Source organism: Talpa occidentalis, unplaced genomic scaffold, assembly GCF_014898055.3.
Source record: "Talpa occidentalis isolate TD23 unplaced genomic scaffold, MPIMG_talOcc4v2.1 talOcc4.17, whole genome shotgun sequence".
Lineage (NCBI taxonomy): Eukaryota > Metazoa > Chordata > Mammalia > Eulipotyphla > Talpidae > Talpa > Talpa occidentalis.
In genome coordinates this window covers 17,321,487-17,338,143 of record NW_023601754.1, presented here as the reverse complement: position 1 = coordinate 17,338,143, position 16,657 = coordinate 17,321,487, and the positions used below count along the sequence as shown (strand labels likewise).

Sequence of the window (16,657 nt, the reverse complement as noted above, 5' to 3'; positions counted from 1 at the left end):
CCAAGTCTCCTCATCACCCGCATGCTAAGTTCCCCATTCAGACCCTCACATGGAGGCAAGCTTGAATGGCAAAGCTCTAAGCTGCGTTTCTCGGGGTGACAATGATTTTCCTACTGTGCTTGCCTGAACTGAGCAGGTAACACCTGTTCTGGCTGCCTCATCTGACCAGATAACCGGCAGCAGTTACAGTCTTCTAGACCTGAAACTGCTCTACCTAGTTGCTCTCAGCACCTGTCTTTATCCTTGTGGGGGACTGTATTTCCCACGTTGTAATGATGCAGGCTCTTCAGGGAGTTGTCCCAGGATGTTGAAGCAGCTGAAGGGGAGGGACACCCACGTAGCTTATAATGGGGCCCAGGAGAGTCATTCAGGAGGCTGCTCCTAGTGTATGTTAAGGTGCTACAGGGATACTGTCTGCCTCAGCTAGACTGGCCCCCTGCAGAGAGTGGGTGAGGATGCAGTGTGGTCATTAGAAGTGTGAGGTCTGGAGCCAAGAGCATCGGACTAGGTCTTAGGTCTCTGCTGCTTGTCAGGGAGACCTTGTCTCCTTGGCCAGGGGCCTCACTCTGGGTGCCTCAGTTTTATCCTTTATGGAAAAAAAAAAAGTCTTGTTGGGCTAATCTGAACATTCAGTGAACACACACACACACAATATATACTTTTGATTCTTGAACAAGGAATTATGGAAATTGCCCCCCCCCACATACTTAGCATGAAAAACTATGTATAACTTTGACTCCTTAAAACTTACCTACTAATAGTCTGATGTTGACCAGAAGCCTTACCTTATGCGTCTCTCTACACATTTTTTGTGTGTTTTATGTATTATGTACTATAGTCTTAAAATAACATAAGGTAGAGAAGAGAAAACATTATTAAGAAAATCATAAATAAGAGCAAATACAGTGACAGCATTGTACTGTAGTTATTGAATAAAGAGTGGGCACGTCAGTGGACCTGCCTAGTCCCCACCCATGCTGTCCAAGGGTCAGCTGAACAGTTAATTTATTGGGAACTCATCCATCCATTGCTAGTGCTGAGTAGAGATCCATCCGTTGCTGGTGCTGAGTAGAGTGCTGGATGAATGTTAGGAGGTGGTGGTGTTACTTGGTTAGCCTGCAGTGCATGTCAAGGAGGCTGTCACTTTGCTTGGAAATACCTTTCAGTGATCAAAATGCTCTCCATCTCTGAAGGCCTACTCCTGTCTCAGCTTCAATTTTTCTTTCTCATTGAAAGCATCCTACCTGTCCTGTTTGAAGTAGCCCCAGCACCTCTGCTACTGTTTCTCTTCCCCACCTGAGCATGTTACTGTTTGCTCCCCATCAGCCCTGCTGGCTGCCTATGTGGTCAGTGTCATGTCTCGTGCCTTTTATGCTGACATTCACTGACTTGTAGACTGTCTACTTCCATGTAGCCACATCTTTCTTCATTGCTTGTCTCTGCATGTTGCTGGTCTACAGCGTTGGCACTTTGCTGGGCCCTGCCTTGTTCTGCGTGCTTCCTGCTGCTGTGAAGCCAGGTGCTAAGAACTTGGCCTCAGGAGTCAGACAAACTAGGGTTTCTATTCCTGGCATATCACCTACTGACTGTGTGAGAGAAACTTACCTGAGCCCACCTGCAAGATCAAGGGTGAGCATAATGACCAGCTGAAAGCCTGGGTCCAAAGGCAAAATCTGACACCTCCTAACCTCACAGTTCCTGGGATTTAGCATGTATCAGGAATGGCTACTGTCATCATCGCTATTCCTAGTGAGGTGGCCAGCCACTGGTCCCTGCATCCGTGCATCAGAATTTCCCTATGTCCACCTGCCGTAGGTTAGCATCTCATATTAACCAGGATCACGGGGAGTAAATATTAGCTAATGATTTGGTCAAACTCTAAGGAATAGCTCAGGGTCTCAGATTGCTTATCTTTGAAAAAAGAAGCTGGCATGTGTGTGAGCCCACAAATTTTAACACCAGCCCAAGTTTGTTAGTACAGGAACAAGGAAGAGACTTGATGAATGCTTGCTCAGGTAATGCACGGGGCCGTGCAGGTAGGGTGGGGATGCAAGGGGGCAGGTGCCAGTACCAGAGGACCCACATCTCTGTTTTTAATAGGTTTGATGAAGTTGGGGGAGCTTACAGGGGAGAAAAGGATTTCCCAGAAAGAGTGTTCCATTTTTATGCAGTCCTAAATATCGCCAGCCTTTGTATTAGCAGAACACATAAGAATTCTGGTTCTGTTGAGATTTTCCCAAGAAGAGAAAAGACTGTCAGAAAACCTACACAGAGATGTGAGGAAGGAGATTAGGGCCCAGGAGATGGTAGATTCAAAGTATGAGGGACTATGTGGGAGCCAGCTGTTTTCTGAGCAAGTGGAGGCATTTTGGTCTTTCAGAAAAAGCAGTCGACTTTCTGAACTTGAAGGCAATGTTCATTGTATTTTCAAAATGTTTAGACCATGGAGGAGCTAATGTATATAAAAGCACTTTTGTTAGCTGAAGTTTCATGCACATCAGAGCAACCCCACTTATCTCCTTGTTGTGCCTTGTGGTGCTCAAGATACTTTCCCCATATCTTGTTCCTGCTCCCAATAACTCTGCATGTAGCTGCTGCTACTATTAGCTCTACTTTACAGATGGGGACACTGAGGTCCAGAGAGACTGACTGACTTCCCCAGGGTCATATGCATAAGAGTTACTGAGACAACATTGCCCCAGCCTCCCAGGCTCTTAGGGATGATGACATTAATGCTGTTGGTCATTGTTTTTGGTTTAATTTAAGTAGACACCCTTGTTAAGCCACCCTGTGGCTTTGTGGTTGGGACCAGAGGTGGAAGCTGGCATTTCTGTCCCCTATAAAGCCACTTATGTCTCTGTGACTCAGTTTGCTAGTAATTTGGTGGGAAGAAACTATCTCTCCCTCTAGTGGGTCTTCACATAGTGTGTGGATACTGCACCCTTGCTGACTCTCCAGCTTCTCGAGCGGTCCTGTTCTGTGTTATCTTCCACACCTGGAAGGACTTGTCTAAGTAGTTGGACTCATTTTTCTTTCAGAATGGAGTTGATTATCCCAAGGCAGGGTCCTATTCTGTTTAGATAGCACTAAGGTTTGTGCAAGATGAAGTGACCTTTACTGTGGAATGCAAAACTGCTTATTTGTGTATGCTCCACAACCACCCTATGAAGTAGGGCTGCTATTTCCTCTTGCTGTATGAGTCATCTGAGGTCCAAAGAGGTTTAGTAATTTGCTCAAGAGCACATGATAAAAAACATAGCAGATTTAAACCAGATAGTCTTGCTCTATAGCTTGTGCCATTAAATAGTATACTAAGCTCATTTGATGACTAAGTGCCATCCATCCATTCACCTCTCCATTCCTGAACTCACCTCTCTACCCACCTTTTCACCTATTACTCATCCATTCAGTTAACTTTCCATGTATCCATCATCCATCCACCCACTCATCCTATGACCCACCCCTCTGATCATCCACCCATTTATCTATCCACTCATCCTACTATCCACCCATCTGTTCATCCATCCATCTGTCATTCATTTATCATCCATCCATCCATCCATCCATCCATCCATCCATTCATTCACCCACCCACCCCTTTATTCATTATATTGGCTATTTTTCTCACATGGTTTTTGCATCATCCTGGGGAAGAAGTTTCTCCATTCTGGCAGCCAAGCTTGTGCTTTCTGAAGCTTGGAGACCTCGATATCAACACAAATCCCTTAACTCCCAAGAAATATCTGGACTTATTTCTAACATTCCTAGGTTGGTGTTCTCAGGAATAGTGCTATTTTAGGTTGTGCCAGGTTACTTGTTTATTTTCTCCCTGTAAGCCTTCAGAGGGTTTCTCCCTACAAAGTTCTACAAATATGCAAAGCTGCAGACTCTTCCAGAAACAGTGGCTTTCTGAAGCATTTTCACAAATTAAAACTCAATTAGCCCCATTCCTTGAAGTAAGATTTGAATTTGGATTAGTTTAGCATTATTTTACCTTTTTAAACTGTTATGCAGTCTATGTGATATATCTAAAAATTATGTAATAAATCTAAAACAGATGTTCCCAGAGCATTTTATAAAGAAGTGAAATTTAATAGAAATAGAACAATTTGATTTGAGATAAGTTAATTAGAATTGTCTGTGAAGAAGCAGTATCATTAAGAGACAGTATGGCTTACCTACTCCTAAGTGTAAAACAATGAAAGTCATTTAATTATTTTGCATAGTCTCCATTGTTTATAATCCAATTGGAAAAAATCTTGCTTTTCAGTTTTATTTACATTTTTATTATGGAAAAATTCAGACATGTAAACATAAACCATAAACAGTTATATAGTGAACTCTCATGCACCCATTACCCATCTTCAACAATTATTAGTTATAATTGTACTCATTTCTCTCATTACTTTACATAAGTTTCAAGGATATTTTTTTCACCACTTAATTTCATTGGGTCAAAATTCCATTCTTGAAAAGTACGTTATGTTGACATGGAAATATAATACAATTTTGAATATAAGTAGCTTACTTTGACTCTATATGGCTGACTCTTTACTGAAATATAGCTCTTTTTGGGGGAAGGAGGATATTGGAAATTTTCTGTTATTTTTAATTTAAAAAATTCTAAATCTGCAATAAAGTTGAAAGAATAATAAATGAGCCATCACATTTACTTCTCCATAAATCTGTTATTAGGATCAGTACTGGCATTTTCCTAAGTGTGAGGTTTTCTGACCTGTGAAGGTACATGGACACTAGCACATGGTTTGAGAACCAGACACACAGAGAGTCAGTTCTCCCTCTGCCCTATCTTAGCCGTGCATTGTAGGCATATTGCATCATACTCAGTATCTTCATCTATCAAATAGGAATACTAGTAATATACACCCCATGGGCTTATGCAAGACACATTATAGGCTCTCAGCTGATGAGTGACATATCTCCTTACTTCCAAATAGCAACTGGAGGAGCTGAATGGAGCAGGGGGTGGGGGTGTTGGGCTTTGCAGATTCAAGTCATTTTTTAAATAGGGAAGATTTTTGCCGATGAGATAGTTGGTATCATCTAGAATATAGGTCTGGAGTGAGAGTGGTTTAAACCCCAATTCTGCACTTATCAGCATGGACCAGGAGTGAGTGACTCAATGTATCTGGGCCCATTTTCTCACTGTAAAATGGGAAGACCACATGTGGTGGTGGTGAGGAGAAAATTAAATGGGAGAGTGTATGCCCAGCATAGTAGTGTCTGCTCCCAGCTGCCCAGAGTGTTCCTCTTTTCACTATGATTCTAAGTCAGGATATATGGTAGCACAGTGCCTACCATATCCATGCTCAATAAATGTTACTATTATAATAAATGCTGAAAAACCCTCACTGAATTGTTCTTTGAATGTCTGATTCTACTTTGGTGCAATAAAAACAATAAAGGTCTTTCATGAAAGCTCAGAAGGCTATATCGAGCAAGTGTCAACTTTGGACAGACAGGTGCATGTCACCAGCTGGGCTGGGCATCACACATCGCCGTGGAGATAACCTGGACCCTTGGTTCCCTCTGGATGTACTAGAATGAACCAGCTTCTAGAATGCTGGAAGTGTGTGCTTCTGAAGGGCTTGCCCATGGCCAGGCCGGATGCCTCTACCCAGAGGGCTGGTGCTGTTCTGTTGCCTGGGACTGGTATGCTTTTTTCCTCCTGCTCTCTCTTCTGACTTTCTCTTCTTCCCTTCCAGGTTGAAAGGATTGTAGACAAGAGGAAGAACAAGAAAGGAAAGTGGGAGTATCTTATCCGATGGAAAGGCTACGGGAGCACAGAGGACACTTGGGAGCCGGAACACCATCTGTTGCACTGTGAGGAGTTTATCGATGAGTTCAATGGGCTGCACGTGTCCAAGGACAAGAGGGTCAAGTCTGGGAAGCCAGCCAGTGCTTCCAAGCTCCTGCGTGACAGCCGAGGCGCACCAGTGGAGAAACTCTCGCACAGGCCTTCAGAATCTGGCAAGAGCAAAGGGACTTCCCATAAACGGAAGCGGATCACTCCCTCCCTGTCCAGACCCAAGAAAGGGTACTCAGCCAAGCCCCCTCCTGGAGGCGATCGGGCCACCAAGACAGTGTCTTACAGGACTACCCCCAGTGGCTTACAAATAATGCCCCTGAAAAAGGCTCAGAATGGGCTGGAAAATGGGGATGCTGGTTCTGAGAAGGACGAGAGGCATTTTGGAAACGGGTCCCATCAGCCGGGTTTGGATTTGAATGACCACGTTGGTGAGCAAGACCTCGGTGAATGCGACGTCAATCACACGGCGCTGGCAGAGAACGGGCTTGGTATGTGGCTTATATTTCTCTTGCGTTTGCCTCTGGTGCTGGCAGACCAGCACCAGAGCTTTGCATGTAGCTTTGGGGAGTCACCAGACCCCACCCACCCCATTAATGGCTCTTAGCCAGGCAGCAACTCACCTTTGTCTCTCTCAAGTAGGGCCATGTGGATTTGGTGAGGCATCCATAGTGGTTACAGGCACTCCGTATGTGGGGAGGAGGCACTGATGTTCCAGAGCCCAGGCCTGTAATGGTGGAACATTCCGGACTGAACTTGATGACACGCCTGGCCATGGTGACCACTCTAGGGCCCCTTCTCGAGGGAACCCCTAGTTGTTACCTGCCAGGATCCCTGACTCGTGTCCCAGATGGTAGATGTCTGTCTGGGACAGAGTGACCTCATAGAGCCCCTGCTTTCTACTTCATCATGCCCCCTGGAATATAAGCTAGAGAGGTGGGGTCTGGGTTGGGGGTCTGCTGCTTATTCTCAAGTCCTCCTTCAGACAGCATTCTCCAAACATTAGGCTAGACTCTTGCCTTTCACTTAATTTCTATAGTAGGTCCTAATGTGACTCTGAACCCCCTCCTCTGTGTTTTCTTTTGATTTGTACCTTCTTACTCCCTCTTGGAGGCAACACAGCAGAGATGATAGAATTCCCTCCTCTCACCAAGTCCCTGCAGGTAAAGTTAAGGAAAGAGGAAGCCATGATCCAGGGAATTCACACATGCAAACCTGATGTTTCCTCAGCAGTCACATTGCTCAGTCATTGACTGAGTTCCTGGTGGCTTGAGCCTTCCAGGCTAGCCATCTGCACCCCTTACATATGTGCCCCCATATCTCAGATACCTATGTGTCTTTGTGGTGGCGTTTTACCTTTAGCTGCCAGAGCCTCAGCCTCATGCTTTAAGAATAGGCCAGAGATGCCCTGGATGGAACCAGACTGTGTGTGGGAAGAGGGGTGCTGGCGTGCAGGTGGGGCAGCCTGGAGGAATTCACAGAAGGATGGGCTGATGGGGGGGCATGCATGGGGAACCAGTGATTTCAGGGTCCAGAGTGTGTGGAGCGTTCCTGGCAGGGCAGGGAGTGATGTCTTTAGGGATTCTTGCTGGGGAATCTGAGCAATCACTTTTGAGGTTCCTCTTTCTCCAGAGAGAGAAATTTCACCCAAACAGGATTTATTTAGCAGTCTGCCCTAGATTGACTCACGTTTCCGTCTGGGGATCCCTGATGCTGACATGACTCTGCCTGCTAACATCTATAAAAACTGTTTGTTTTAAAAATTCGTCTCTCGGGGAGGAGTGGGCTTGTGTAAACGAGGCCTGGCACACACATCCGTGTCTGATATTCCCGTGACAGCTGCGGGCGGTGGAGGAATTCCCGTCTTGGGAAGGGTGCCGGCGAGGAGAGCTTTGGGGGCTCCTTGGGTGCAGGCTCAGGAAGCTGGGCACAATTCCCTGCATCCTGCTGGAGCAGCCCCAAGAGGGAGGGACAACCACGAGGGAGGATGCTTGGCTGCACGGCAGCGTGAAGGGGAGGAGCCAGACTTGCAAGAGCAGTGGAGACAAAGGTTCCCCTCTTGTTCCGTGCAGCTTTCCTGAATGAGGTAGAGCTCCATCGTTGGGCCTCATCCATGCCTCCTGCTGTGTAATTTGGCCATGGGGTGTGGTACCCTAGGACTAGGAGAAATAGGCTGGGCCAAGAGTTCTGGGAGCAGTGGTAATGCCCAGAGTTAACTCCAGAAGCTTCTCTAGTCCTTTCTTGTCTCTGCTCTCTGGCTTCTCATTTCTACCCCCTTGTTGACTGTCCTCTACACCACTTGGGTCCCTTCCTGGATGGAGAGGAAAAAGCTGCCCACCTCTATTTTGTTCTGTTTTGGGTGTTTCTAGAGGGCCCTTTTACTTTCACATCCCATAGTATTTATTGCTGTCTTTGACATTCCCTATAAGGTGAAAACAACATCTTCAAGTTTGACTGTGTAAGATATTCTGGCACCCCGTAAAAATGCAGATGCCATAAATCTGGTTTATTAAGACTGGGATGGAACCTGAAGATGAGTTTTTGAATAAGAACCTTGGGGTCTCTGACACATTTGAGAGAGGCTTTGTGGCAAAATGGGGGTAGCAGTTATGTCAATTTAACATTAATTCAGCACTTCATTTTGGAGCACTTCCTCAGGGTCAGCCACCATGCTGGGTGCGTGGAGTAGAGTCATGAGAAGATAGGTGAGGATTGTTGCCCCTGAAACTAGTCTATTCTCTAGTGAGTCAGGAGTGGCTCTTGCTAGGCCAGTGTTGACAGAATCCCGAGGCTGGCTCATTGAAGGAGTAATATGGTTGTGTACATAGTAGGCCTTGACTGTATATCATCTGTGATCTCTGAGTGATAAATGCCTTAATCACTGTCAATCTTTAACACTCTAGTTAGAACTAGCATATTATCTAGTTGGTTGGTAACTGGGGGGCAGAAAAGCCTGGGACCCTTGAGAGAGAGCTTTGTTGTTCCTGACACAGAAGGGGTTTTATGGGTCCAGAAATTGCCAGCTCCACTTAATCTTTCAACCAGAGAGAAGCCTCATTAAAGCCAGACCTTATGCCCTTGCCGTGACCATTTCCACCCAAGGATCCAGTACACATTGGCATGTGGGTGAGCCAGCAGGCTTTTCGGCACAAAGGAGCACTCATCTTTGTCTAGCGGAAGGGGAGGGGAAAATCCTGGCGATGCATTCCTGGCATTTGTTTTGCGGGTGGGCTGTTGCTTTTTGTATGATTTTAACTTCTCTTTGATGAATTCAGGTTCTACATACAGAGAAGCAACTTATGTAACACGTTACTCATTTGCTGCTGCCTTCCCTGATCTGTGCTGTGGGAACAAATGCTAAATCGGGGCTCCAGCGGGTGGTGTTTTGGTTTCAGACTGCATTCCCCCAGCACTGTTTGTGAGGCATGTGCAGCAGCTCAGTACTGCTCCTGCTTCTGATTCTTCTCCCGTAATGACAAATGGCCCTGTGGTCCGGGGACCATCTGCCTCAGCATCCCTTGGGGAGCTTGTTAAAAATGGACTCCGCCCCCATTGAATGAATTGGGATCTCAGGGGGCAGGGTGCGGGTTATGCATTTTAAATGCTGAATTTTAACATCCATGGGTGTTTCCAGTTCTTCCCGTGGCTGTGGTTGATGGTCAGCGATGGTTCATAGGTCCATTTGTTAAGGTCCAAAGTTCCTCCTTGGGCTTTAAGCTTCTAAGTGGGAATGTGGTTGGCTCCTTCAAAGGCATAATAACTCTAACCTGACAATTTCTCCTCCTTGACGATGAACTTTCTACTGGGCATCTTTTTTCTTTCTAGAACAGACTGGTTCCATCTGTGTGGAGAAGCTGCTGGACTAGCTCACCTCTCCTGTGGCCTGGTCCTGGAGAACTGGTTAGCCCTGTCTTGTCTAGATGGGCCAAAGCTTTGCTACTTGACAGATTCAGATGTGCCCTTTACCTGTGTGAACACTCCTTCGGGCGGTTGCACATCACACAAACACCCGCCCAGCGTTCTCCAAATTCCCACAAAGCCAGTGGCTTGCATTGCTGATGCTGGTCCCGTGCTGATGCTGATGTGTCCCCATCTCTTTAAATCTTGGGAGTCATTTCCCTTCCATCTGATGGCTGGTGTCTGTCGCCCAGCCCTGCATCTCGGGCTCTGCTTGATCGGTGTTTTCAGGATTGCAGCTGCCATGGAAGGTGTCGTCCTGCAGGACAGTGCCACATGTGCTGCATCGATCCTTTAGTATTTCCTAGGTCTCCATGTCTGTAGCATTCATATGTCTCTTCCTAGTCACTCCTTCCTGATTCTTCTTTGCCCCTTTATTGATCATAACGGAGTAAGCGTGTTTGAAAGCACTTGAGAAACCAAGCACACTCTGGGGAGCCACTGTGACTCGGAGGAGCCTTGGGCTTGCAAACACAGCGCTGCATCAGATCTGCCCCTTCTTAAAACACAGTTGGCACCCCAGACCCTAGAGGTTCTGATTCAGGAGGTGTGGTGGAGAGCTTGCGAATCCTTTTCTCTCACAAGCTCCCAGCTGCTGCCGCTGGCCCAGAGACTGCATTCAGAACCACTGCAACTCGAGACTAATGAACACCAGGATGGTTGAGTTGATCATGCTGTGCCAGTGGGCAGTGTTGGGAGGGTGCAGGTGCTTTTGCTCTGGACCTTGAGTTTGCTCACTAGAGTTTGCAAGTTGAACTTTGGGAGATGAGAGTTGTATCCTGGGATTGTTTGAGTGGGGGAACCCCTGGGGATGAGACCTGGGGTTTATTACAAAGTGCCCTCTGGCAACCTTGGTAGTCCTGAGATGTAGCTGTCATCCTTCCTGTCAATCAAAGGAGGAGAGTAGGGCTACAGTGCTCAGGTTGGGACTAGGAGAGAATTCCAGGTCATTCAACTCCAGCTGATCCCTAAAGGACATCCTGGTTGACTTGCAGGGAGGACTAGGGGTGCCTATGTCCTGGCTCCTGACCAAACAGGCACTGGTTGGAGACGGGGGTCTGATGGGGCAAGGAGCCCTCTCCTTGGCCTCAACCTCGTTGCTTCTTAATGGAGGGATCTAATCTAAGGATTTAACTCCTATTAACTCTTTGCCTTTCAATGTGCAAATCTGGATGAAATAGTAGATCACTAGAAAAATACAGTTTAACAGATTCAAGGACTAGAAAATCTGAATAGAGCAACAACTGTTAACAAAAGGATTAAACCAGTCATCACTAAGCTCTCCGAATAAGCAGAAAGAAGTCACACAAAGCCCAGACAAGGTGACCAAACATTCTAGAACAGCTGATCCCTCTCTTCTCCCAGGGGTGGCCCAGAGCAGGAAAGGAGGTGACACTCTTAAGTCCTTGGCGAGGTCTATATAACCTGGATTTCCAACCCAGACAAGGAGATGAGCAGCAAGGAGAATTACAGATCAGTTTCACTTATAAATTTAGTGGTCCAGAGTAACCCTCCTGGGCCCCCATTATGGTTTCCTTCATACTTCCTCAAGTTTGTGACTGATCCTGAAACTTCTCACTCCATGCCCTGAACTTGACCCCAGCTCATGACCTTTATACTCATCACTGTTTCTCAAGGTAGCAGGGGGAGTTGGCTGGGACAGCCGAGTGTCAGGGGCCACAGGCTGTGTGGAAGGTGTCTCATGGGCCTCTTGTCAAGGAAGCTATCCCTCTCCCTGGACATGGTTTTGTGTTTTTTTTTTTAAGATTTACTTACTTATGTATACAAGAACTGGGGTACAGGCCAGAGTGTGGGGGGTGAGAGGATTCACCAGAGACAGAGTGGGGAACAGAACAGGCAGACTGATTGAAATACACTGCTGAGGGGAGCAGTAGGGGAGTCAGGAGAGGTCTGCTGCGCCATGTGGGTAGCTCCCTGGCTGGAGATCAAACTCATGCTGCAGTGGCTGTGGGTAGCTTCATAGTTTTGAGACTTAACCCCTTACGCCACCAAGGAGGCCCCATGGCTGTTCTTTTAACACACTTCAAACACCCACTCCCAGGCCAATGAACTCTGACCAACCTTTTTATTTTTTATTTTTTCAAACCAGGTTATTTTCCAAGCCATTAACAACAACAGAAGCCTAAGGGGCTCTTCTGTTTTGTCTTTCAAAGCTTGGCAAGTGAGCGAGTGCCCCAGTGAACCAAGTTACAACCCTTTTATGTGGTGACCTGAAGACCCATCCAACTTGGCCACCGCCTAGGAGTGAAAATTGCCAAGCTGGGGTGGAAAATCTGACAGTCCTCTCAACCATGGCAAGTCCAAGGGGGGAGATCGGGTCTCCCCCCTGGCATCCCAATCCTGGATTTGATTTTAGCATCCAGAAGAGGCTGATTATTTTCTTTGCCATCTCAGATATTGTTCTCCTCTCTTATCTACCTAAAAAAAAAGGCCTTAGGAGCTGTTTCCAAGTGGCCCACTCACTGAAGGTGAACCAAGAAGTAGGGTGGAGAGTGTGGAAGAGCCCCCACATCCCAGGTGTCAGCACTAAGGCCTGTGGTCTGCAGAGAGTCTCAAAATGGTAGTAAAGGTCAGGGTTTTTGCTAGTGAAAGGGTTCCCCTCCCCATTGGGTGGAGCTTTTCCTCCTGCCCCCACTGTCCACACACACAGGTAGCCTCCATCAGTGATGCTGACGATGGTGCTTGGTTGTGGTGGGAGCAGCGGCCCCTGTGGACTGAGCTCCAGCTGCAGGCACAGCCTCACTCTTTGTGTTTGTGTTTGACCTGCTGGCTACTGTTTAACCCCTTGCTGGTTCTCTGGCACAGAAACTTTGCACAGCAAGGCACATGACAAGCTTAACTGTGACTCACCTTGCTTCTCGATAGGGAGAGTGGGGCTTAGGAGTTTGAGGCACAGAGCACAAAGGGGAGGACCCAGGCTGGCTGGGGAACTGGCTGGCAAAAAAAGGCTCTCAGGGCTGTGGCCCATTTCATAAAGGAACAAAAAGGCACTTTCAGGGATTTAGGGTCAGGGCAAGAAACCTTTCCTGAGTCCTAGGATTGTGTGCAGGCCAGCACCCCTTTGAGACTTGATTGTGGTTCCAGAGATGCTCACCCCATACTCTAGGCAGTGCCCAGGGGATTGTGGATCTCTGATCCTGAGTGATTCTCCTCCGAACTTTCAGTTAGAAATCTCTCTCTCTCTCTCTCTCTCTCTCTCTCTCTCTCTCTCTCTCTCATTTTATTTTATTATTTTTTAATTTTTTTTTTAAGTTCACCTTATTTTTTTTAATTAATTTATTTATTTATACAAGCACTGGGTACAGTCAGAAGTGCAGGAGGGTGAGAAAATTCACCAGAGCCAGAGCGGGGAACAGAACAGGTAGACTGACAAAGTACACTGCTGAGGGGAACAGCAGGCAGCAGGAGAGGTCTGCGCGCCATGTGGGACCCTCGCTGGTGGCCGGGGATCAAACCGGCGCTGCAGAGGCTGCGGGCAGCCTTGCAGCCCAGCGCTCAACCACTGCGCCACCAGGGGAGGCCCTCTCTCTCTCATTTTAAAGGAAGCTTCCTTATTATCAAAGCTTATTTCAGTGCTGGAAGAAAAGGCAGAATATGAAAGTTGAAGGTGTCCATCAGCTGGACACCTTCAGCCAAAAGGACAATCTGTGATAGATGCACACGGTGGGATGTTACTTGGTCCTAAAGGGGACGAGGCATGGAGGACCCTGGAACACAAGCCAGCGGAAGCAGCTGGTTGCAGAAGACCACATACTACATGACTATTTGTAAGAAATGTCCAGAGTAGGCAAATCTGGAGAGTACCAATTCTTGTCTGCCCAAGTCTAGAGGAGTGAAGGGGAGAGACGTCTGGCCCCACCTCCCCTTTGTGCTCTGTGCCTCAAACTCCTAAGCCCCCGCTTTCCCCATCGAGAAGCAAGGTGAGTCAGAGTTAACCTTGTCACGTGCCTTGCTGTGAAAAGTTTTTGTGCCAGAGAACCACTAAGGAGTTAAACAGTAGCCAGCAGGTCAAACACCTGTACAGGGCTTCTTTTTGGGGGTATGGAAATGCGCGAGAATTTGATTATGGTGATGGTTGCACCACTGCAAATATACTAAAATCACTGATTTGAACACTTAAATGGGTGGATTTTATAGTATATAAGTTATATCTCAGTAAACCTGTTTAAAACAAAAAGATCAAACAGGAACATAACAAGTCGAATAAAAGAATAGCTACTGCTTGCCACGTGTCAGGGAGTCTTCTGGGCACTGTCTGTAGAGACGGATATTCCTTCCTTGGGCACCTTCCCTCACCCCCGTCTCCTATACCAGGAAAGTGATGCTCAAGTGCATTGCTCAGGTTTATCCAGGTGCAGCAGAAGGTGGAGCTGGAGGCAGCCTCGGTGCCAGCTCCTGAACTGATCCCATCTATAGAATCCAGGTGATGCTTTTGGGCAGGAGCTTGGGGCCAGAGCACAGAGGCAGTGGCTGAATACAGCATAAGTCCATGCTCATAGTTCTGGCTATCACAGGTCTGAAATGGGTTGGCAGAATTATGTTCCTTCTAGAAAGTCTAGGGGAGAATCCACTCTCTGTCCTTTCCTGCTTCTCGAGGTTGACCTCATTCCTTGACATGTGGCTTCAGACCTCTCCTTCCATTGTCAGCTCTCCTTCTCTCTGCCCCTCCACCCTCCTTCTTATACAGCCCTGCGATTGGCCACCTGATGTCATCCAGGATCCCCTCCCTATCTTGAGGTCCCTACCTTAATCACACCTGTGGAATCCCATTCATCACAGCAGGTCACATATTCGCAGGTTCTGGGGATTAAGGTGCTAACCTCTTTGGAGCTCATCACCCCCAACATGTAGGAGGATTGAGGGTCAGGGAGTGCATTCAGGTAAATGGACTTCTATGCTTGAATGGGCAAAATGGAAACAAGAAATGTTGGTTTTGTCATCTGGATTAGAAGCAAGTTCAAATGAAACAGTCTACTTGGTGCAGACTTGAGAACAGGTTGTGGGCACTGAAGTCAACTCAAGTGTCCTTTTAGGGGTGGGAGACAAGCAGTAGCCCCTCCAAGACAAGAAGCACTTGCCAGCTATGATGCATTTCTACGTGACACATTTCGTGACAGTGTTTCTTTTAGACAAACTGACGTAAAGCCACCTAGTGCTTGAGCCTGGCTAACATGATGATAAAGAATGGTTATTAAGCCTCTGCTGGGGGTCTGGTGCCTGGCTAAGGATTTACGTGTAGTGTCTCATTAAATGCTGCTAATTCTGTGAAGCAAGTTGTCTTTTCATCCCCAGTTTACAAGTGAGGAAGCGGAGGCTCTTAAGAAGTGAAGGCCCTTGGAGGGTAATAAGGACAGTCAGAATTCTAACCTAGCCTTTTTGGTTTGATTGAAATTTAGGGCCATTAAAACTATTTCCTAAATTGCCTTATCATATGATATCTAAATGATCTTATCAGATCTTAACCTCCCCGAGAGATGTCTGATTTTTCAACTGTGTGCTTGTGTGAAACATTTCATATGAGGACATTTGCGTTTTGATTTTTCTACTGTGTAGTATGTAACTGATTCCTTATTGGGTAAATCCTATTTGTCACTTAGAGGCATTGCAATATTTTTTCAAGAGAACATGTAATATTTTACTTATTTCATCATTGCACATTTAAGTTGGTTCTATACTTCATTGGTTTGGCCATCTTTTTAATGAATTATTTCCTTAAAGTAAATTTCCCAATGGGCCTCCCCTGGTGGCGCAGCGGTTGAGCGCTGGGCTGCAAGGCTGCCCGCAGCCTCTGCAGCACCAGTTTGATCCCCGGCTGCCAGCAAGGGTCCCACATGGCGCACAGACCTCTCCTGCTGCGCCTGCTGCTCCCCTCAGCAGTGTGCTTCGTCAGTCTGCCTTTTCTGCTCCCCGCTCTGTCTCTGGTGGATTCTCTCACCCTCCCGCACTTCTGACTATACCCAGTGCTTGTATAAATAAATAAATAAATCTATAAAAAAAAAGTAAATTTCCCAAGGCAGGACTATATTGTACGTCCTCACTGACTGTCGTCACTACGTTCTCAGATACTGACTTGAGGTGAAACAACATATATTGAAACCTAGTCCTTGAGTAATGTGTTCCTTCAGGGTCAGCCAGGATTCTTTTTTTCTCATCAACATTATAATTCAACTACATGGATGAAATGAAGTTATTTGAAGACCTGCTGTATTATTAATTTTGCCACATCCCCCCGGACCCAGCAAAAAAGGGAAAGACTACAAATATTTAACGATAGCCAGTGAGGTATTCTTTCTTAGATTCACCATTTTCTTATGGGCCATGTTTGTGTACCGGGAACAAGAGGAATCTCAATATTGCTTCCATTTGTATTTCTTTTCCAACCACTGACATTAAGCTTCTCCAAATGCTCAGTTACTCCCTGGCCTGTCTGCTCCTCTCTTTGAAGTTGGGGAGAATTTATCACCATCGGGAGGAGGTTTGGTGTGACAGAGGAGGACAGAGGGCAATGCAAGGCGTGTTGGTTGGTTGGTGAGGACATGGGTTTGAAACAAGAGGCGATGTGTTCAGGGAAGGTCTCATTCCTGAATTCAGTCGAGATGCTGAAGGCAGGCTGGCCCAGGGGCATCTGGAAGCCCTGAGGTTCAGTGGAAGGACTGGGGCTAAATTCCAGATGAGCTGGCAGAGGAGAAATACCCTCTCTATCTGCTGTGGAGAAGGGTGGGCTCAAAGGGCCATAGAGGGAACTTCCTCCCAGTGGTCCTTCTTGACTCTGCTCCCACCCTCCTCACACCCACTGCTCTAGGCAGCTAAGCATCTGGACGTCCACCTGGCAGCCTGCCCCAGACCCCTCTT

The 16,657-nt window shown here is 46.8% G+C and overlaps 1 protein-coding gene across 1 annotated transcript in view; it reads left to right on the top strand.

Annotated features, from left to right (window-relative positions):
• Nucleotides 1-16,657, top strand: part of CDYL2 (chromodomain Y like 2) — a 163,665-nt gene that overhangs the window by 100,069 nt on the left and 46,939 nt on the right. Inside the window, exon 2 of the mRNA XM_037516205.2 lies at nucleotides 5,727-6,318. Coding sequence (XP_037372102.2) covers nucleotides 5,727-6,318 — 592 coding nt within the window. The remainder of the gene's footprint in view (nucleotides 1-5,726; nucleotides 6,319-16,657) is intronic.